The sequence below is a fragment of the Opisthocomus hoazin genome, chromosome 22, assembly GCF_030867145.1.
Source record: "Opisthocomus hoazin isolate bOpiHoa1 chromosome 22, bOpiHoa1.hap1, whole genome shotgun sequence".
NCBI classification, from domain to species: domain Eukaryota; kingdom Metazoa; phylum Chordata; class Aves; order Opisthocomiformes; family Opisthocomidae; genus Opisthocomus; species Opisthocomus hoazin.
The window spans coordinates 5,749,275-5,771,362 of record NC_134435.1 but is presented as its reverse complement, the minus strand read 5'-3'; the positions used below and the strand labels follow the sequence as shown (position 1 = coordinate 5,771,362).

Below are 22,088 nucleotides of genomic sequence, written 5' to 3'. Positions count from 1 at the left end.
TTTTACAAAATGCTAATAACAAAATTTCGCAATAGTCAGTTGGTGTGGATATGATTGAAAATTCATGTTAGCAGTTTGGTTTTCCACATTGTTGTGTCTTACTGTAGATGCTAGATGTTTTTGTTTGTTTCCTCACTTTTGTTCATGATAACTTCATGATATGATCATTTCATTTTTTACTTTCAGTTGATATCTGGTCAGTTGGGTGCATCATGGGAGAATTGGTGAAAGGTTGTGTGATATTCCAAGGCACTGATCGTATCCTTCCCTAGTCATCCTTGAATCCCATGCCACTTCCAACAGAAACACAATTCCTTTGATCTGTATAAGTATAAAAGCATAAGCAATATTTTCAATAATATGTTTTAATAGATCTACTGTACTATTTGAAATTAGTGTCATTAACCAAATTGTTGAGTTTTTCATTTTATTTTCTTAGTAGACTGTATTTGAAGTAATTTGTACTGGTTGAATCCATAGAATTCATATTAAGAGCTTCAGCTTTTGTAGCTTAAAAAAGGATACTGTTAGGTTTAAAGAAAAATAGCAATAAGTACACTTTCTTACTCTTGTTCTTTGTTGGTAAGTGTTATAAGCAAAAGCCTACAAAGTTCCTTTTTTACTGTGCATGGATTTTGCTTAGTATTTGTTTGAACAGTAGACTTATTTTTTACTGTACAATTTTTTGAGTTTCAGTCAGATTGTTTTTTTTCTTCCTTATTAGCACTTGCTGGGCAGCAGTGTCCTAATTACAAGCGCACTGCATGAGAACTCTTTCTTTATTATTATTTATTAGGAAAAGAAAAACTTCTTGGGGTTTTCTTCATCCTATGAAAATTTTATTTACTTTTTCTATAAGATTGTTATTCCTCCATTCCTCCCTCCAATATTTTTGGCCCAGATTTGTCTTCACAAAATTGTGGTTTCTTGTACAATAATAATTGTGGGAGACTTTACTGTATTAAACAAACCCCCTATATATATTTTCATGCCTTGGAGAGTGGAAATCTTGATAATACGTCACTGGATCACAAATGAGTCTTTACACTGTATTAAGGGAACGGAAGTGATCATTTAATTTAATAAAGTAAATATTCTTTGAAGATTTTGATGTTTCACAGTACTTCCCTGGAAACAAAATTTAAAGTGTGACTCATTATCAAGCTCCAGTTATAAATATTGGAGCAAAACCAATTTCATCCTTTATATATAAACTCTCTCCAAGTAGTGTTGTAAGCCTAGAGATTCAGATTGATCAGTAAATAAACAGAACCCAGGCGATGTAGTTAAACCACAGTTGCCAGGTATGGCTGTAGGGCATAAGAAGCCATAGCTACTTGTGGTCCGAGATTCTGAAGGAAGTATGATGTTTTTGCTTGTCAGCAAGTAAAAGTTGAGTCCAGCACAAAACATACGAAGTAGCGTTCGCAGAATCTTTTCATATATACCTATGTATCTTAGAGGAGGACTTGAAATTTTAGTGCTAAATTTCATGACACTAATTTTCAGCAGTTGATCATGCATTATTTACTAGTACAAATGATTAATAGTTAAATAAGACTTTTTGTTTTCCACCTTTCTTCCTTTCTACACTTATTGTTTTACCTTTTGAAGCCTTCAGACCAACCTAACACAATTCTTCGTGTATGTTATGTGTCTTTCACCTGCATGTTAGCATGGGCTATTTTGATTTATTCATGAATAAATCAAGGAAATTTTGTCCATACTTGTTGAATATGCACGTTACCGTTTGTGGTTCTCCAGAGGTCACTGAAGCTCCACCAGTCTGTTTCAAGGAGTCTCTTCCCCCGATATCTTATCAAAGCGCACAGCTGTGCTTACAGGACTTTTTTGCTCTTGTAAGACTTTCAGTTCCCCTTAATGTGAAATACTGATAAGTGTTCATGTTGTTCAGACTTTTCCTGAGTGGTAACTGCTTTGGTCAGATGGCCGTGGGGTTTTTTTACCTTCAGTTGCAGGATTGTTTTGACAGTGTGGTTTGAGGGACGCTGGTGTGCATGGCCATAAAGCTTTCAATTTTTTTTTGTTGTTGTTTTTTTTAATTGACTTAAACTTGAAAATATCTTTTTATTTGGGGATTTAGAGCAGAGAACCAAGTTCAGCATGTTGCCTAACGATGTTCCTTTGACTAACTAAAAGAAAACCTACTCTTAGCCTCAACAGTTTGTATGTTCCCCTAAGGTCGACAGGGACTGCCGGGATGCTTGCAGCAGTGGAAGCAGAATGATATCTCTGGGTGGAAGGAGATGCTCCCCGTGGCCAGGGCAGTGGATGCACTGAGCCTGCTCCTGACAGGTGCTGTGGAGGGTGAACAGGGCTCTTGCAGTTGCTGGCCTGAGTTACTGGCAGTTGCTGTTGCACTGGAAAGGAGAAATGTAGAAAAACCAGGCAACATAGATACCCAAGATGAAATAATGGAAAGCCGAGCAGCACCAGAGTGGGGTGGCTTTATGCTCTTTCTGCCCAGGTGGTGAAGGAAGCTAACTGCCTGACTGGTGCAGAAAGCATGAGGGTATATTCACGCTTTCCTAGGAGAAATCATGTGCTGTGGTGGTTGTACTAAGGATTCTGCTTTCAACTTCTCTTCTTCCAGAGTCTCCAAAAGTAGGCACGCGTACTTGGTATGGACTAAACTTTTCGGGTTACTTTTGGCCTTGAGGTCACTAGAACAGGAAGGGTAGTCTTGTCTGTAGGTTGCAAGGTTATTCAGATCGCATGCTCTGCATGCTTTATGCTGAGATTAAAGGGGTATTTTTCCTATTTGTTTCTGATAACAGGCTTAGCTCATTTCAAGTCCAACCTTATATTGGGGATTTTTTTTTTTTTTCCCGATTTTCGCTATTTGTAAAGCACTTCGGAGCAATTCAACTGAGAGACTACTTTTTTCCAGGTTTTATTACTAAAGTGGGATAGGTCTTTTTTCTGAGCTCCCCCCGTGCACTGAGACCACAACAGACTGGACTGCAATTTGATTAGCTGACTAACCAGTCTGCTGTTCCTCAAAGAAAAAGCATCTTCTTGAATCTAGATTGGTGGAGACCTCTCAGAAAGCAATTTTTCAGCTAGGCACAGAATTTCCTGATGTATGTTAAAATTTCTTTGTATGTGCTTTGTTTTAGCATGAGAGTTAACAATATTGACTTCTTAATTTTGATTTTAATATAGTTTTTTCCATTGGAATGTATTCAATAAGCAAATACAATTTTCAATCTTTGTATCAGAAGTTTAAAGTCTTAGCATGAAGCAGTGACTATGCATATATTTCTAGTTGTATTCTTGGCACACTAACTGAAATAAAAGCATCTCAGTTTTTTTAAAATACATCTTAATTCAGAGTGCAGCAATCTTGTTTTGTTACGACGTCTGTCTATGAAAACAGACAGATTGAAGTGCTAGATGATGAGTTTCGCTATGAATGTTTGCAAGGTCCGTGGTTAGACTGCTGGAATTGCACGTTCTTTTTATCAGAAAGACTGTAAAGTGTAAATCTGAGGAAGCTTAAAAATCAGGAATGCTAATGCAGTGTCTTCTTGCTGTGACAGATGAGCTTTGTTATCCCAACTGGGCTCGTTCAGAGCAGACTCTGGTATCTCTAATTAGAGTGTCACCATGTCTAGGGGAAAGGCCTTCACTTGAGAGAGAGAGAGAGAGAAGGGGTGTTCCAGAGGAAACACAAGGCACAATTTCAACTTGTGGCTTGTAAATGCAATTTCTATAAAATATTTAAATTCTGCATTTAAGAACAGAGCAGTCTTTGAGTATTGCTGTAGTTGATACGTTTAAACAAAAGAACCTGCTGAAAACCTGCAGCGATCTGGATTCACTGTTCAGAACTCCTTTGAACCTTTTCTGAAGTTGAAAATTAAAAAATAAAAAACAGCCAAACCCAAACAACAAAAAACCCCAAAGCAAAACAAACAAAAAAACCCCCACAAAAAACCAACTAACCTACCCCCCAAAAATCCACTACAACCCAAAGCCTAGTTTCCTTAGGAGACAGGCACAAAATTCCTTACTTTGAACAGAATGTGTTTGTGCTTTAGGTTTTTTTCATGTATTTTTCCCTACCTTCAGCAGTCTGTCATGTTGATGGTATTACGTTGTACTTCAAAAGACTCAACAGCCACCTTTCTTTTCTGTCCGTATAGTTGTTTTGCTATAGATAAAATTGCCAAATAGAGCTTTTGGACTCTGAAAAAGTATTGCTTTCAATACAATTGCTTGCAATAGATAATAATTATCAAAAGATGCTTAAGCATAATGCATTGTGCAGCACTTCTGGCATGTCCTTAAGATTAGAAAATCTGAATCTTATGTCAATATAGCTTTTTGCATGGCAGCTCAGAATACTCTTGATGCTAGTGAACTGCATATTTGTGTCCTTTGTTGAAGTTTTCATTAACTTTTCAGATCTCTGTAAGTGATTTTTTTGTATAGTGCAGACTTCAAATTCTTCAGCTGATTTTCCTAAAGATATGGTGCAGATATTGATCAATGGAATAAAGTTATTGAACAATTAGGAACACCATCAGCAGACTTCATGAAGAAACTGCAGCCTACAGTGAGGAATTATGTAGAAAACAGGCCAAAATATCCCGGTATTAAATTTGAAGAGCTCTTCCCAGACTGGATATTTCCATCTGAATCTGATCGTGACAAATTAAAAAGTAAGGCACACTTTTTCTCTGGTTTTGGAGGTGTTAATTTAACATGTCCACAATACATTTAATGAAAAAAGCTAATATAAAATGTTTATTGCAATAGGTGTCAACATTAGAAGCTGCATACAGTCTGTCTTGCATTTATGACATGTCCTGAAATCTTAGTCATTAAATGCAGAACTTAGTCATTAAATGCAAACTGCCCTGTGCCGAGTATTCTGTTTAATTCTCTTAATTCTAATCTATTAAATAATGTCTACTGCTTAAATATTCTCTGAAAGTAATTCTTGTTATAGTGGTTATTTGTAATTCTCTTTTTCTAGTTGATGTGTGCATATAATTCATTTTGGCTATACTTTGACTTTAGATAATTACTGATAAAATGAAAAAAACGACCTTATTATATTCTCTAGATGGTCAAATTTTTTTTTTTTAACATGACACTGTTTATTACAGTGATTGTTCAGATAAAAAAGAAATGCCAGTGAAGTGCCCACTGCAACAGTGGGTAGCCAGTTATTGTGCAGTAACACCTTTAAAAGAAACTAATTTGATATTACAGAAAGTAGATTGCCATTGTAGCAAGATGTATTTTTAAAAGCTTATTAAAAACGTTTAGTGTGTTTAATGTTCAGTAGTTAATGCCAAAGCATCTGTGACCCGCGTAGCAGCAGCACTGTTCAAAATTGAGGTTGGTTGGTGTCAGCTGCAGGGTTTGTTTTGGATAAGAGCAAAATAACATTCGCAATAAGGGAGTAGGACCTCACTTCTAAAAAAAACAAACAAAAAAAACCACTGTAGCTGTATAGGAAAGCTTGGATTTGTGGGCCTGTTTTCACAGTGAAATCTGTTACAGTGTGTCCTGTATTCCTAGTATTTATTTTCTGTGTCAGACATCAAACTCTACAGCTCTCTTACACGTGTGTTCTTTTCATTTTTTACTTTCTAGCCAGCCAAGCTAGAGATTTATTATCAAAAATGCTTGTAGTAGATCCAGACAAGAGAATTTCTGTAGATGAAGCCTTACGTCATCCTTATATTACTGTCTGGTATGATCCAGCTGAAGCAGAAGCAGTAAGTTTGCATTTAAAATAAATTTTAAGATACAGTTTAATAACTTTAAAGAATGACTTTAGTTTCAGTCAAGAGCCTGCTTTGAACTCGTTCTTTGGCTAGCGAAGTCACACATAAAATGTTCAGATCAACATTAGTGACAGAATCACCTGAAGAACAGCTGCTGGAGTGGAGTTGATATAATTTTGAAAGTGGTTGTCGATAGTTCCTGCTGCTTTACAGAAAGAGTTGCCTGTGTGGTGGTAACCTCGGACTTTTTGTAAAGGGGACTTGCTCTGAGGCACCATAAAGCCTTACAATGAGTTTAATTTTAGTCGATGCTTTTAGACAGCAGTCCAGTGGGAGGCAGGACTTAAAAGCAAATTCTGGAGTTCTAAACTGAATGTGTCTGAGGTATAGGGAATAGGCTGGCAAAGATGAAGGTAGCAAAATGCTAAAAAATTTCAATTTTTAGGTCTTTCAGTTACGATTGGTTGTGTTAACGTGATGTAGTAGATATGCTATAGACTTTCTTTTCTTTGTAGCCTCCACCTCAAATCTATGATGCACAATTGGAAGAAAGAGAACATGCAATTGAAGAATGGAAAGGTAAAAAGTGAGCATGGCAAATGATGTTTCTTGTAATAACTTGTATTATTATTGTGTGGCTCGCAGTACACGTGTGCTGGATTGTGTAACTGACTGGAACCCACTATTCCAATTATGTAGTACTGCCTGTGGCAATAATGAAGTCGTCAATAATGGAAAAACGTTCTGTTTGGAGTGAATATGTATATACACACATGCAGATATGTACATACACACACGTAACATTCTGAAGTCTAGTCAACAAAATGCTGCAGTTCTGATTTTTTTTTTCCTGAGCGTTTTGTTGTTGTTGAGTGTTTGTATTCTCAGTGGGCTTTTTCTTAATAGAAAATTCTCTGAAGGAGAAACATGTTTCTCTTTTCATGTGCATTATTTAAGCCATATCTCCTGAAAATATTTACTAATTAATTTGTTCTAGAGGTCTTAGATAGGAGAAAAGTTTTTTTGGTGTGGGTTTTTTTTGTCTTCCTCTCCTCATTACTTATTTATTGACCAAATAGATTAAACTGTTGACTTATAGAAAAGAATAAACAGCCTTGTAATATTGAAACCAATTACACCTTACAGTTCTAGTCAAAAACATTAAGTGATGAGGCAGTTCAGATTTTACACCTCTACCATCAGAGGACCAAGGGTGATAGACATAATTGCTTAGTTGTTTGCAAGTCCCTTGTTTTTGTAAAATAGCTTTATAATTTCAGGTATTGATTCTGGTTTATATATATTTTCTTTAGGACATGTCTGCACAGGTACACTTCAAATTATTTTGGGTTAATGCAAGGTGGAAAATTAAAATGGATCAGTTCAATCTGATTGAATCCATTTATAAGTGTTGTTACTCAATATTAAAGAGGTCTTAATCTATTTAAATATTGTTACTCTTAGTTACATTGCTTAGTTACATGGTGTATGTGAGTACATACACAAACTACTGTGAATTAACTGAAAGTCTAACTTAGTGTACCTGATGCTCTGCAGTAGTAATAATCCTTTTGCTGTAGAAGGGGCTGAGGTAAGCCAGCTTGTGTGCACCATGCTACAGACATTTCAAAAAGAATAATGGATGGTTCTTTAAAGTTACAGCTCTAATTTTGTTGGTGTTGTTCAGGTGTCTGTATCCTAAATTGTCCTTGACTAGTAAATGAGGACTTTCATGTAATATTTTAATTTTTTTTGACGTACTTCAGAATTTCCAGACTTTCCTCAATATATCCACGTAGATTGTTCTTAATTTTTAAAGACGTTTGTATATGGTTTTGTTATCAAAGTAAAATTTTCATGGGGGTTGTCATGTTTTTTTTAAATCCAAATCCATTTGGAGGGTTTTTTTTTAACATTTAATATTAGTGCATTGTAGGTATGTATAAAGTTTTGGGCTGGGATGGTTGTTATTTTCAAATGGACAGCTATTCTATTTATCAAATACATTGATTTTGGTACGTCCTTGGTGTCTTTCTGTGATGCATAACGAAAATCCTTAGAATTCTCCAATTATTGCCGTAGGCCTTTAAAAAAAAGGAAAATAAATACCTATACTGTTGTACTTCCATACTGACCTTCAACCATGTCATTGTACCTTTGCTCATACATAAATTGTATACAAATCTTCTGTGATCTTACAGTGTTTTTTCTATCTCTTCTTTCATTCTTCCCACCCTTCTCTCGTAAGAATTAATATACAAAGAAGTAATGGATTGGGAAGAAAGGAGCAAGAATGGTGTGGTAAAAGATCAGCCCTCAGGTTAGTCATTGTTTCAGTAGTTCTCCCGTAACTGTGATACACAGCGCTGATCTGTCGCGCTAGCGAACGAAGAAATCCTGCTTAATAATCCAGGTGGGCGAAAGTTGTGTTGTTCAAGACTCTTGATTCTGATCTGCCTCTGGAGATACATGTGCAGTAGTTTTTGATTATTAGGAATAAAGTTGTAGGAAAACTTCCGACGCCCTGAGCTGCCTTCTCCCCAAAGGGCTCGGTCATCAAATGAAATAATCGACACCGTTACATCCGCCGTTGCACAGGTATCCTCTGTGCTGAATACGTATTCTGCGGCTCTGGAGGAATGAGTCTCTGTCATGCCGGGCTAAACATCATTAGGGCCCCTTGTTTTAAAATAATTAATAGTGCAGAGCTTGGCACTCGAGTCACTGTTCACATTATACATTGCTGCTTTTTTTTCTTCCTTCTCAAAGAGGGAGAAAAATAAAAATCTCTTCTCTTAATGTTCGCCTTGGGCTTTGAGTGCTAGGGAGCTTAGTGCTTGCTTTTCTGCAGTTTATTAATTTTTTCATTTTTCTAAGGATTTCTGTGGGGAAAGTGATGCTCAGAGCCTAGAAGGGTAGTTACTTATACCTGCATTATTGTCTTGCCTCAGATTTTATTATGTTTGGTTTACTTAGCACAGATGCAGCAGTGAATAGCAACACCAGTCCTTCCCAGTCATCATCTATCAATGACATTTCATCCATGTCAACAGAGCAAACATTGGCCTCAGATACAGACAGCAGCCTCGATGCCTTGACAGGACCCCTTGAAGGATGCCGATGATCAGCTAGGATTGCAGACTCGACTTTGGAAAAGAACTCTTGCTTCCATTGGGCTTGAATTGCTTGTGAGTTAATGGAACCAAGTAGAAAAACTCCATGTTCTGCATGTTCTGCTAAAGTAATGCCTGTTTTTTTTACTCAGTTGTTATGAAATTGCCTGCTTAATGTTGTAGAATGAAAGCAAATCAATGTCTATAGAACAAAAAATTTCAGTTTAGACACTATTTAGGCTTTTCTTTGTTTCAGCCTATTTCAGGTGAGCAGTTACAATAGACTTTTTGCCAATAACTCCTCTTAAGTGAGTTCATGAATCTTCAGTCCCAACTGACAGGCTTCTGTGACACAATGTTTGTTTACATTTTAGTACAGTATTGCTCATTAGTAGGTTTTTCAAATGTATAGTCTCTGTGAAGTTTGTTTTAACGTGTGACTGTGGCAGTTTGCTTTATTTAACAACTGGAGTGTTGTACATAAGTGTGAACTCACACACTGAATGCTCTCAGTACTGTGTTTAGAGGGCAGTTATTCTTCTACGTAGCACTTTTTTTATTGAGCCCTTTCTGTCTTCACTTTCCAACTATGCTGTCTGTCTTCTTGTAGAAGAGATAAATGCAAAGTTTAAAGAATATAGCTGTTACTTTGTATTTCCCCCATGATTATGGATCTCTAACTTTTTCAGGTTATCAGAAGATACAGTGGCTTAATTAAATCTTAAAGAAGGATGAGTGACTTATTGTGAAGCAGTGCCTGTTTGGAAGAGGAGAGAGTGCTAAAATGTTCTGTATTTTCTAGCTTGTGATACTGGTCCTTTAACTAAAACAGAAATTTTATCTATGATGCTCTTCATTCACTGCAAACTCCGATAAAAGGACAGATGAATTGGAGAGGCTTGTGACCTCAGAAGGAGCTGCATAAATGTTTTCCATTTTTGAATGGGTCCATTCTAGCAAGTAATTAAAGAAATAAAAATATAGTGGTGTTGAGTCACTTGTAAATTAAGTATTTAGTTAACAGAGCTTAGCTCTGTTCCCGCATTAGGAAAACCTCTCTATTTCTACTGGGGGAGGTAAACATATTTAATAGATATTTGCTAAATACCATGTTAGAGAAGAAGAGATTATTTGCTGTTTCAATACAGGCTTATCAATAGAGTTTTCTGAATCAGGTAGCACAGACATTGCCTGTTACATTGCACAGTACCTTGAATTAGAAAATGCATTTGCAGTAGAGTAGGGCTTAAAGTGCTTTATACTACACACTTGTGGATTTGTGCACGTTCGCGTTGGAGTGCACAGGTGTGAAATTTTGCTAAAGGATCTTGTGTGTGTGCATGCGTGTGAGATTAAACTATATAACTATAGGAGTAATAGAGATGTACAAGATGAGGTAAAGCACCACTTTCTTAAAGGCACTATATTTAGCTGTTGATCCAGATACTCTTGACTTGAATATATGAATAGAACTTTTAAAATATACTGGCCCAGCCAGCCACTGCATTACTGACATATTTCTCTTGTAAAAGAAAATTATCCATTGTTTCTGACCTTAACGATTTGAAAAGCAGCAATTGCTTTTATATTAAAAAGACATTGCTTTTATATTAAAATTATACCCCTTATTAATAGCTTAATATGCTGTAGTAAAAATATTAAGGTTTTACTGTCCCAGAAGGTTTAAAAAAAATTAAAAATTAACAAAGTACTTTATATGATGTTAACTTCAGAATTGTCATCTGGAATCTTGGATTTTTAAAATTCTCTTTAATTGAATTTCAGGATATTGGGGCTTTGTTTTTCCTTGTTGTTTGGTTTTAAACTTGTGGATACCCTAATTTATCTTTGGATACTGACAGTATAGATGAAATATTTTGAGTGCATTTTTGTCACTGGAAAAAACATTTTTAAATATGTTTGCCATATAGCAGAACAGCACAGGTTGCTGGTTTACATTTTTAAAATCCTTGTTATTTGTGCAAGTTAAAATTACTGAAGACACCCATTCAAAATGAACATTATTAGTGATTTGCTGTGGAAGTAATCTACTGGATTGCATTTTTCAAGTTTTTTTAATCTTTTTTAACTGAAGTTGCACTGTGCTATGTTAATTTGAACAGTTACTGCTTTAGAAGGCTAAAGGCAACAAAGATACTTTGTTTTTTTAATGTGTTTTGGATATTCGCAGAGTTGAATTTTTCCTGTTGGGCTTGGGCTGCTCAGAACAAGGGGGAGTTGGACCAGATGCCCTCCAGGTCTCTTCCAACATAAATTATTCTGTGATTCAAATTGTCTTTCAATGTCTTTTAACACAACTGCCCTATCTTCATGATTTGAACTGGTATCTGACCTTCTCCTAGTGTTATGTACTGTTACCTTTGAATATGTACTCTTGGAACAAAAAAAATACCCCAAGACGAACTGAGCTTATTTGTAAACCTTGTTGTAGGAGAAGCTGTCTCATCCCTTATTGTTTTCAGTGTTGTCTTGCTGTGGCACACATCGGAGCTTCAAAATTTTACCGAAATGTTGCTGCCTTTGGAGCATGCATAAAACATCTGTGAATATTGTGGATTTTGATTCTGGTATAATTCAAAACCAAATTGCTAATAACCTGAATGAGCATCGATCTCAAGCAGGCACATACGCAGACTATATTCAGAAAAACGCATGCAGCATAGACGCATGCTAAAGGTCCCGTGCTATTTCAGTGTGCACCTATAGACTATACACGCACTGCATGCAGATTGTGTATATGTAGCTGTATTCCTGACTGCAGACTGAAGTTCAGTGCCACATTGTGAAATGGTCATCAGTGCAGAGAACCTCATCGTTGATGGAAAACAAAATGCACATGTAACTTGACAGGGCTTTAAAAGTTTAGAGAGTTTGGTGTGCAATATAATCACTTCTATTCCTAATACTAAAATCATGTATGTAAAGTGATGCAATTGACCATTTTTTTGCACTTTGGCATTTATAAATATTTATATGTATTTAAAGATGAAGAATATGTGAGTGTGTGTATACATATATATTAAAAAACCTGCTCAGTTTTGTAAACATGAATGTTACTTTTTCTTTGAGAGACTTTGTATAGTGTTAACACTACTGCAGTAAACATAAACAATTTATGAAATATGACTAAAAATAAGTGGTGGTCAACATAGATACAATCTGTAATCTTAACTGCTCACCTGAAAAAGAGAGGGATCTATGGCTATCAATCAGATTATTTATCAGAAACATTCTGTTAAATATATGAACACTGAGTAGCTGAATGGCATTGCAGAAATGGAGTATGTTTTAAACAGTTCATTTCGCCTGTGCTCGTATCATTTTTCCTCAAAAAAAACCTTAGAAAGAGAAGCTTGGCATTTTGAAACCTGGGTAAGCAGCCTGTAGGTGTGCTTTGAGGAAAGACTGTGAATGACAAGTCTAGTTTTTTACTGAAAAAGAGGAGAAGTGAATGTCAAAATGAAGGCTTTGTCTGCATGGATCATACCAAATGAACTAGTCTAATGATGGGAAACTAGGGCTTGCAAACAACCTTTGAAGTTTTGTAGGGTTTCTGGTAAGGGTTGGCATTTCTTTGTCAAAGTAAAGAAGAATAAACTCAACCTTAACTAGAAATTAACTAGTTGGTTGATGAGTTTCAAAACCTGTTAGGAACCAGAGAGCTCTTGAGGTTTTCTTTGTCTCTTAACTCCTGACAGAGAGTATGTGTTTATTCAAAATTATTTTTTAAAAAAGTGATTCCAGATGTTTAATTTTTCTTTCCTAAAGGAAAGACCTTAAATGCTAAATCGGTTTCCTTTTTAGATCTGATTGTATTTGGCTTAAGATTACAATTTTATGAATGAAGTAGAATTTAGACATTCAAAATACAGCTGACATACGGAGTCTCCAAGACCCCAGTGGATGAGCCTTCTTCTGGCAGGAGCGCAGTCCTCCATTGGCCGTGCGCTGGAAGGTCAGAGATTAAAGTGCAGACAAATCTTTACTGAACAGGACGCTGGTTTGGAGTTACGGGTTCAGCCGTGCAGCGGTGCGGTTCGTGTGGAGCCTTTCGCTGAGTTGTGACACTTGGAATGGAAGCACTTCACGCGTGGTGGGGGGTAAATGCTCAACAGCCTTTGTCTGTATATTCCACATGTGTCATGTGGATTCTATCGGGGCTTGATGCTAAACTCACTGATACCGTATACTGGGAACCAGATTCTTTCCTGGGATGTGTATGGTGTAATTCCTGCTCAAAAGTGGTTTTGATCCAGGGATACCTGCACCCAGATGCAGAATTTGGACTTGAGTTCCTATAGATGAATCTAGTGATTTCTTTGCTTTTTCCAGAGTGTCTTTGATTATTTTTTTTAAGACGTTGAAATATGACAGAAAAAGTGTATTCTGGCTCATTATTTTACATATATTTTAGATTGTCTATTTCATGAGTGACAGTGATGTTCTAAAAGCTTATTACACAACTTATGAAATCAGTTTTATTTTTTGCCTGCTCTGCATGCTGAGAATGTCTGGAGCTAAACTGATGTTTGAAGCAGACCGTCTTTTCTCATATTAGTGTTGGAAGAAAGTGGAGAGATAACCATCGTTTCTGTTTGTTCTATAAAATTACTATTTTTGTAACTAAAATTTTAGTTGTTGGATTTCAATCCCACAGTGTTGCTTTGTGGATATAAATTTACTGGGGTCCGCTATTTCAAGCAGTATATGTATAACAAGTCCAGTATAAAATTAAACTAATAAAATGCACCCTTCTGCAATTTGTTGTTGAAAATATGGCAAATTACTTTGGTCCAAGAATTCAAAACAAAATAGAGGAAATACATTTAACTATTTAAGTTGTTATTCCTTGATGCTGCTGCTTATTTTTTGAAAAGGTGCTTGCAATTTTGCACAAAAGATATCAACTTTGTTAATTGCTGGGTTTGAAGCACTTTAGGACTCTTCTAAATACAACCAGTATACGGTGTAAAAAGGAATGACATAAAAAATGTTTAATGTGTTTAAACTTTGGTTACAATCTTTACTACTCCAATAGATTTGATCAGCATATTCCTTTAAATATAACCTATTTTCACAGATTTTAAATTGGAAATGTTTTTTATGGGCTGAAATTTAACACATAGTGAGAGATGAATTGCGAAACATCTCGTACTCAAATGCCTGTAGGGTGACTCGAATAGCAGTGTGACTACTTAGCCATCTATTACATGAAAATACAGCAAGGTTTGTTCCAGTGGTAAGATCAGCTAGCTGGGAGCACTAGGATTCTTTTTCTTAAACAAGAAACTTTGTATTAACTTTGGGCTGCGCATCAGAAGGTAGCTGTGTATGTTATGGTAAGGCCAGAACGTCTGCCTGGTGGGACTCCACTGTGATAGATGTCCTGGGAGTACCACAGGATGACTCTGTCTCTGCTCTAACATTTTCTTACGCTTCTAGTCCGAGAGCCTGCGCCTGCCTGCCGTGTGCTGCAGCAAGCACACGTGTGCTTGTGTCCCAGGCTGGGTCTGTAGTCAGCACTCCGTGGTTTCTGGGGGCAGCGAAAGCAGAGGAGAAAGTAGTCGGGTAAGAACAGCACTTCATGTTGGCTACCCGAAACAGTAGTCATGTTTGTTACTGATAACAAAGCTAATTTAATACTGTGAGCGCGTGCTCTTGTATCGTCTTCTAATGGGGAAAAATTTTTTTGAAAAACTAAGTGTCACTAGCTTTTCTATAAATTCAGATGCTTAAATTGGTGCTAATTTTTTAAAAGAAAATGTAACAGATGGTTAGCAGTGTATTTGTCTGTTTTTGATACCTATATTTTCTTAAATGGTGGCAAGCCAAACTTTATAAAAGGATGAATGTGCATTTTCAGCTTCATCAGATTCCCAGATTTTCCTGAAGTAAAATATTTCAACTTCTGTGGTAGTTACTGCTGCTTTGGAGCTGTTGCTTTCAGGTGTCTTACACCCTAATAAAATCAACACAATTAGAAAAGATAGCAATGCATAAGTACCCCTTTCTTTAAATTACAGGATGTATTGGGTTCCCCAGGTGGTTTTAGCAGTTTAGTGTAATCAAGATACCTAATTAGGAGCAAATCACAATACTTGTGTGCAGTTAACTCAGTACAGCGAAGCCTTACCTGCTCATTAAGATTAATTTATAAAGATTATACAAATTTTAATCTATTTTAAAGAGGGAATAACAAATAGAAGAAATAAACTGTTTTCATATAAATTCAGATGTGAATTCCAGAGAATATATTCTATAGTATATTGCAGAACACATGCTATTAAGGAGTATAATAGGCTCCTTGAGTGATTTGTTTTGAAATCTAGTTTTATCTAATGACCCAGAATAAACTCCCTCCAAAAATCAGTTCTCTGAGAATTTCTTTTGAAATGCCTTCAAGTTTTACCTCCCTCCAGAATGCTTTCTGTGTATTGTTTGGGCCCTCTTTCCTGCCTTCTGTTTACCAAATGTCACAAGAAGTAGCATCAAGCCCTATCACTTGTTACAGTATTCTGATTTTATGGCCTTAATATTAGTTATAGTATGGTATATAACTTCAGAAGAAAGATGTGCTTTGAATTCTAACTACATAGATACACGTGGCCTCTTCTGCCTACGAAATTAGGCTTTGATTGTCATACCTGGTTCTCAATGCTTGTGCAATAGGAACATGTTCCTTTCGATGCGGTGGCTATTGTGTCTGATGCTGGACTTTGTTTTCAGGATGACTAGAAAGTTTTTGGGGTGGTGGTTGGTTTTTTTTTTTTATGGACAGCAGTTATGCTTCCTTGGTTTTTTGGATTGATTTTCTTTAGGGAAACTAGATTTTTGTAAGGAAAACTGTCAAAAACTAGTTCTGAAGCGCTAGTTAAAGCCTCGTTCTGAAGCTTTTTGGGTTTTTTCTTCAAAACCGTATCGTAAAACAGTACTAAAGCCACTGTAAAACTACAAATAAATATGTATACTTAAAAGATTTGAGCAGTCTGTCTTATTTAATGCAGCAGTGTTTTCTTGATTCTTCGTGTGTTGAAGTGGAATGTTTTATGTAACCAGAATGATGTATGCTCTTCGTTATCTTAAAACACAAAGTTTCAGTTACCACTTTAGCTTCCAGTTAACCAAAAAGTAAGTATTTATATGAAAAATTAATGTAGAACAGCTTTGAGATTGGTTGGAGCTGCTTTCTCCTGATCGGTTGGAACATTTGGACACAGTAACAGCACTTGGTTTTACTGCCAAGTAAAAAGTGTGTTTTGAAATTTGTTGTTTGTTGTTTTTTTGTTTTTTTTTTAAATTGCAGCAGCTTGCCTGGTAATACTGACCAATCTGTGTTCCCATCCCTGTGCTGATACAGGGTCGTAATCAGAATGCCAGACTCCCTTGCAAGTGTTGGATAAGCCACTGGCTATATATGTGTATATATATGTACACATATATAAAAGGACTTTGGAGGAATTTTCTCTCTGCCTTGTGCTCAGACAGTGTTGTGGTTCATTTGTTCTCACTGAACAAGACAGAGGTACAGCTAACTTTAAAAAAGTAGTTGCATCGTACTTCTTTTGAGGAAGAGGGAAGTATTCTTGCAAAGGCAGCGAGGAGGTTTCCAGGCGCCTTGCAAAGCTGTCTGCTCTAACGCCAGCGAAGGCGGAGGAAAACCCAACTGCTGCTTTGGTCTGATTGCTTTCCATGGAGGTTTTCTAAGGTAAAAGGAAGGGTTAACGTAGCTGCCTTTCTAGATGCAGGGATAGGGTTACTGTTCAACGGTGCACTGGTGGAGACCGACCGGGCAATGTGTGGAAGGGGTTGGCCAGCGTGCGCTGGTGAATAGAGGTCCTGCAGCATCACCCTGGGCCTGGCGTAGGGCAGGGCCGCTCCGCTCCACGCGCCTCGTGGGGCAAGGCGGGCTGTTTGAGTCACTCTGATTTGATTTTAAAAAAAGCTGTTCGCTTCCCTCTGAGGAAGAAAAACATCTGTGCGGTTTCTGCTTACACATCTATCAGCTGTTTTAGGGAGACATCAAGTTGTCAAGTTCATCATGCTGAAGAGCAACTAAGGAACCACATGTTTTCCTCATACAAAGTATAATTTATATTCAGTACAGATTTCGGTATACAGATGCCGTGTTCGTGTTAAAGTTCTTCTGCAGTGGATTAAAAGAGCCGGAGTTATTTTCTTGGTACTGAACTGTCTATGTGTGTTGTGGTTTGACCCAGCAGCTGGCAACTCAGCAGCAGGCAGCCGCTCGCTCACCCCCCTTTCACCCCAGCAGCGTGGGGAGGAGAAACGGCCAACAGGGGAAATGTGTGGGTTGAGATAAAGACAGTTCAGAAAGAACAAAGCAAATACTAATGCTAACACTAATAACAATGATAATGAATATGCAAAACAAATTATGCAATACACTTTTTCTCACCAATTCGCAACCATTCCCCGAGCAGTGATCGCAGAACCCTGGAAACCCTAAATATTGCTAAATTCCTGAAGAAGTTCAAACTCCCAGAACAGAGAAGAGCGAAGAGCTACCCACCCTCCAGCCACCCCTCATTCCCAAACTGAGCACGATGGCTGTGGTACGGAGCCTTTCCACTGCCTGGCTGGCCGTGCTCCCTCCCAGCTCCTGCCCACCTGCTCCCGAGCTGAATATGAGAAACCGGAAAAAGTCCTTAATTTCATAGCAACAACTGACAACAGCAGTGCTTTCAACATTCTTGTACTAAATCCAAAACCCAGTAGCTACTGGGAGGAGAATTAACTCCATCCCAGCTGAAAGCGGGACCATGTGTCCTTAATGCTGGTATCAAAATAGTTAACGCAGCTCCTGTGTGGGAAGAGGTAGCTCCGAAGAGATGGGAGGGAGGGAGCCCACCAGTGATGGTCTGGAGAGGAGTGTGTTCTTTGGGGACTCCTGCGGGGAGGCTGGTTGCAATCCAGAGGAGCAAAGGGCTCTGTAAGAGACCTGCTCCTCCGTGAAGGAGTGTCCCTTCGGTGGGAGGACAGGAGCTGCGCAACAGCTCTGATCATGGCTGCAGGGCTGGGTGAGGGTGCTGGTGGGGGCTAGAGGGAGATGGGTGTTGTCTCCTCGTTCCCCTGTCTCTGACTGAAGCAGCTGACTTTGGGATGCAGATGTGAGCTCAGCATTCTCCAAAGCCCCTGTGATACCTCTCTGATTTCTGGGGTGGCTGGTGAAGCCCGCTGACAAGTGTGACATCCCTTGATTAAAAGCACTCGGCCACTTCAGCCTTCAGCGCATCAGTGCAGGGCTCAAGGCTGGCCAGGTAGTTACCCGGGCGCTTCCCCAGCACACGGCGGGGGCTGGCTTGGGCTCTGCTAAGGCAGAGATGTCTGGAAGGTTTTTCCAGCAGTAAGAGAAAGCATCCCTGGCATTGGCAGAGTGGTGCGGAGCTCCTGGAGTTCAGGGATCCCAAGAAGTTTCTGTCAGCTGCTTGCTTTGGAATTGACAGCCCGGTTTTACTGTTGGGGGTCTCATCTCACACCTGAAATGGGAGTGGGTGTGGAAATCCTAAGATGGCCTTTCATTCTCCTGCAGTTCAGCTCCATTTCGGACTGAACGAGCTCCCGTTTATTGCCACCTGTTAATTTCCCCAAAGGTTTCAAAGAATTCTTCCATTTCTTTTTGGAGCATTTCATTTCTTCTCTCTGCATCTTCCTTTGCTCGCTCTGCGTTTCGCATTTTCATCTCCGCGAGGCTGTACCACTGACGCTGCTGTCCCAGTTTCGAGTGCGTGGCCTTAATCTCCGCCTGCAGCTCTCTGTTCCGCTGCTCCAGGCTGTTGGAGAGACGGGCAGTCTCAATTACAGAGGGGTTTTTCCCCTTTCTTAATAATACTATAGGCTTTTTTAAAGCTAGCCTTTTTTTCATACGTTCCCATAAGTACAAATATTGGCATCCCCAATAGTTTTCCAATTTCTGGTGTTATATATTAATATAAAAGCTGCAATTCTTAATTATCCTAATTTACAATAAATCTAAATAACCATATGGCCAAAGGAGTTAGTTTTGGGGTTGAGGGTTTTTTTTTCTAGCGGAATACTACAGTAGTCTAACAAGAAATGGCAATGCAACATATTTTAGGAAACACTGAGGATTCTGCTTGGGTTGCAGTTCCCTTGAACTGCAAGGGAAAACATAAGCAGGATACAGCAAAGAGATTAAAAAAAAAAAAAAAAGAAAAAGCCAAAAACCTAGGAACAGCTCCTTTTACTAAGAAGTAGCTGATGACTACTTCTTCAAGAAATTAAGTGATTTTTTTTTTCTTTACCAATATTCAAGGCAAAGTGTGATTCAACATTACCCACTTGCCATCTGTTGAAATGATGAATGTTGAGGTATTTTATGATTTAATCAAATAGTCAATTTGCACAACATATCTGTAACTTATAACTAATGAACAATATTGTGTTTAAAATGTTCACTCCTTTTAACTCCACAACAGAAAGGCAGCACTATTTGGAAAGCAGAGCCTGGAAATGCTTCTTTTTTTCCTTGATAACAAGCTATGGCTAAATCTCTATTCAATTTCTAATCTCAGAAATTGGGAAAATACTTATGAACACTTTCCTCTGAGTTGTTAAAATTCATGACTTGCAATCCGTAAAGAATAATGGCTTACTGCTAACGCTGCCAGGAAGCAACTCATTTTTCCCGAGAGAAAGGCTTAATATTGGATTAAGGCAAAAGAGTAAAATACACAATAGACCAGAGGCTTATCAAGAGCTCTGCAAAAAATCTTAGAGAGGCTGCAGTGTTTCTCAAGCACCTCCCATGAAAATGAATTCAAATTACTCTGAATATTTGCTAACCTAATCCTGTACTGCTGGAGCCTGGGTGACAATCTCAGCGGTGTGTGGAGGCATTGACTGCAGCAGCCGCCGTAGACCCTCTGCGCAGAGAAGGGCTGGAGAAGGGTACAGTAGGAAGAGATGCCTTCCCTGAAGCCTCATCGTTTTTAAAATCCTTTACCTTGCAATTTGAGATTCGTACTCGGCCTTCTGCCTGGACATCAGCAGCCTCAGCTTGGCCAGGGGGTTCTGCGGGGAGCTCGGCTTTGCTGGCGAGTCACTGGAGGAAGCGAAGCTGTCACTGTTGTCCGCTGGGACACGTCCCGCGTGCTCCTGATCCTGCAAAACAGGACTTGCAGCTGTGTTGGTTTCTGGGGAGTCTTCTGGGTGGGCGAGCCTTGTCAAACAGCTTGCAGGAGAATTTTCCTCAAACATTGTTGGGCAGCGGGAACCTGCTGAGCAAGCCCAGCCAGCACCACCAGTGCCCCCGGGGTGTTGCCGGAGACCCAATGCCTTTGCTGGTTCAGAGGAGACCTTGCGTTTGGGTCTGTCTCGCTCTGCCTTGTCATGGGCTGTGAGAGTTTTCTCCCTCCCCACAGCTGTCTGAAGCTTTTTCAAATACTTGGAAACAGTCCATTTTGCTGGAGCCTGGATCTTGTGTCAGGCTCTGGCTTTGTTTTTTGTGCACAGCGGGTTGAGGTCTTGAACCGCTGCGCCCGTCTGCTGCCTGCTCGCCTTCATTGCCGGGGCTGGTTTCTTCTCATCCCCAGGAACTACTGCTGCTCCCCTACCCTCGATCTGTTTGGCGCAGTTTGACTGGCATCTGTGGGTCCCCCATTTATAGCTGTCCACCCCTGACCGGTGTCCTGCCCGGGGTGGGGAGGTGAATTCTGCAGCCGGGGCTGCGCGGGGGCAGCGGGACGCCCGCTTTGCAGGCTGTGGGGACAGGGCCCCTCGGGCTCCCCTTCGCACGCGTTAGGAAAGAGCAGCTTGACATCTGGTTTGGCTGCGCTGTATCGGGTCGGTCAGGCGTGAGGAAGAGTTGTGTAAATGTAAAATGGCTCGCTGTGCCGCCTCGTCCCCGGCGCATCCGCCGCGGCCGCTCCGCAGAGAGCAAATGGCAGCGGCGCGGGCGAGGGAGGCCGGCTGCTCCGGCCACCCTGCTCCAAGGACAAGAAGCTGGAGGTTAAGGAAAAATAGGCAGCTCATCAGTTCTATTTCAGCTCCTCTTAGAAAAACTATTTGATGTGCATAAATATGGAGTGTTTATTTTAGCTGCCTGTTCTCACAAGACAATCAAGCACAGTACAGAAATAGCTTGATTATAACTAAAGGAAGAGCAAGCTACACATGCAGCTTAAATGCATATCTCAAAAATAATAGAGATCGCTTAAAATAATCTGAAAAGTTGTCTGCTCTCCCTAACCCCCACCTGTTCAGTCTCTGGGTACAAGAAGTGAAAATGAGCTGGTTTCAGTGCTGTTGGATTTCTGTAAGTGTTTTACTGGTCTCCTATGTGAAAACCACTCCTGGTTTTCGCTCATCACACCTGACAAGGCTGTGGTGTGTTCCTCCTTGAAGTCGGGGCTGGGAGGTTATCGAGATGCTTTCCCGCTTGAACCCACACTCACTTCTGTAGGAAGAGTCCCTGGAAATGAGCAGGCGGGTAGGTGCATGCTTTGGGAATGCAAAGAAGGGCTGGGATGAGGGTTGTATACAAAGAAGTAAAGAAGGCTTTAGCCTTCTGCGGGTGAGATGCTGCACTGGAGGAAGGTGGGGAGAGATCCACTAATTCGATTTCGCAGAAGTACAAGAGGACGAGAGGCAATGGCCTCAAGCTGCATCAGTGGAGGTTTAGATTAGATATTAAGAAAAATTTCTTTACTGAAAGAGTGATCAGGCATGGGAACAGGCTGCCCAGGGAGGTGGTTGAGTCCCCATTCCTGGAGGTGTTTTAAAAAGGTGTAGATGTGGCACTTCGGGATATGGTTTAGTAGGCATGGTGGTGTTGGGTGGATGGTTGGACTCGATGATCCTAGAGGTCTTTTCCAATCTATGATTCTATGATTCAAGACCACCATCCACACCCTCCTCTCCCCACCCAGCCCTGCAGTTGCTGCTAACCTAAACTTTTCCTCCAGAAACAGATATTCCTGGACTATGAATGCCAGTGCTTGACATGAGTTCTGTGTCTATTAATAATCTAACAGATGGCTGTAGTTTCTGATGCATCAGATTCGGTTTCATTGATTAATCTGTTTCCTCCCCAGCCCAAGGGGAGAGGCGGCAGCTGTGCCGACCGGCAGCTGCTCTTGCACAGCCGGGAGCGTCTCCGGCCCCGATTCCTGCAGGCACCTCCGCTCGCCCGGCGAGGGAGCGATCCTGG

General features: G+C 39.5%; 2 protein-coding genes across 5 annotated transcripts in view; one reads left to right on the top strand and one right to left on the bottom strand.

Moving 5' to 3' along the window:
* Positions 1-15,875, top strand: part of MAPK9 (mitogen-activated protein kinase 9) — a 31,173-nt gene extending 15,298 nt beyond the window's left edge. For 2 of the 4 annotated variants that reach the window (XM_075441869.1, XM_075441871.1), the window contains 6 exons: positions 187-258; positions 4,506-4,688; positions 5,632-5,756; positions 6,281-6,344; positions 8,014-8,085; positions 8,747-15,875. In XM_075441869.1, coding sequence (XP_075297984.1) covers positions 187-258; positions 4,506-4,688; positions 5,632-5,756; positions 6,281-6,344; positions 8,014-8,085; positions 8,747-8,889 — 659 coding nt within the window. In that variant the 3' untranslated portion in view covers positions 8,890-15,875. Of the gene's footprint in view, positions 1-186; positions 259-4,505; positions 4,689-5,631; positions 5,757-6,280; positions 6,345-8,013; positions 8,086-8,741 lie in introns of all 4 variants that reach the window. The other 2 variants (XM_075441870.1, XM_075441872.1) reach the window with 2 other exon arrangements.
* A 1,955-nt stretch (positions 15,876-17,830) lies between these two features.
* LOC142363973 (rho GTPase-activating protein 24-like) lies at positions 17,831-20,283 on the bottom strand. The gene is made up of 2 exons (XM_075441819.1): positions 19,884-20,283; positions 17,831-18,690 (listed from the first exon to the last, which is right to left on the bottom strand). The coding sequence occupies exons 1-2, from the start codon at positions 20,135-20,137 to the stop codon at positions 18,483-18,485; spliced, it is 462 nt and encodes a 153-aa protein (XP_075297934.1). The 5' UTR covers positions 20,138-20,283; the 3' UTR covers positions 17,831-18,482.
* Between the last annotated feature and the right edge of the window lie 1,805 nt (positions 20,284-22,088).

Coding starts and splice junctions, on each gene's coding strand:
- LOC142363973 (XM_075441819.1), bottom strand. CDS start 20,137: ATGTTTGAGGAAAATTCTCCTGCAAGCTGTTTGACAAGGCTCGCCCAC. Junction 18,691..19,883: donor TACGAATCTCAAATTGCAAG/GTAAAGGATTTT, acceptor TCTCTCCAACAG/CCTGGAGCAGCGGAACAGAG.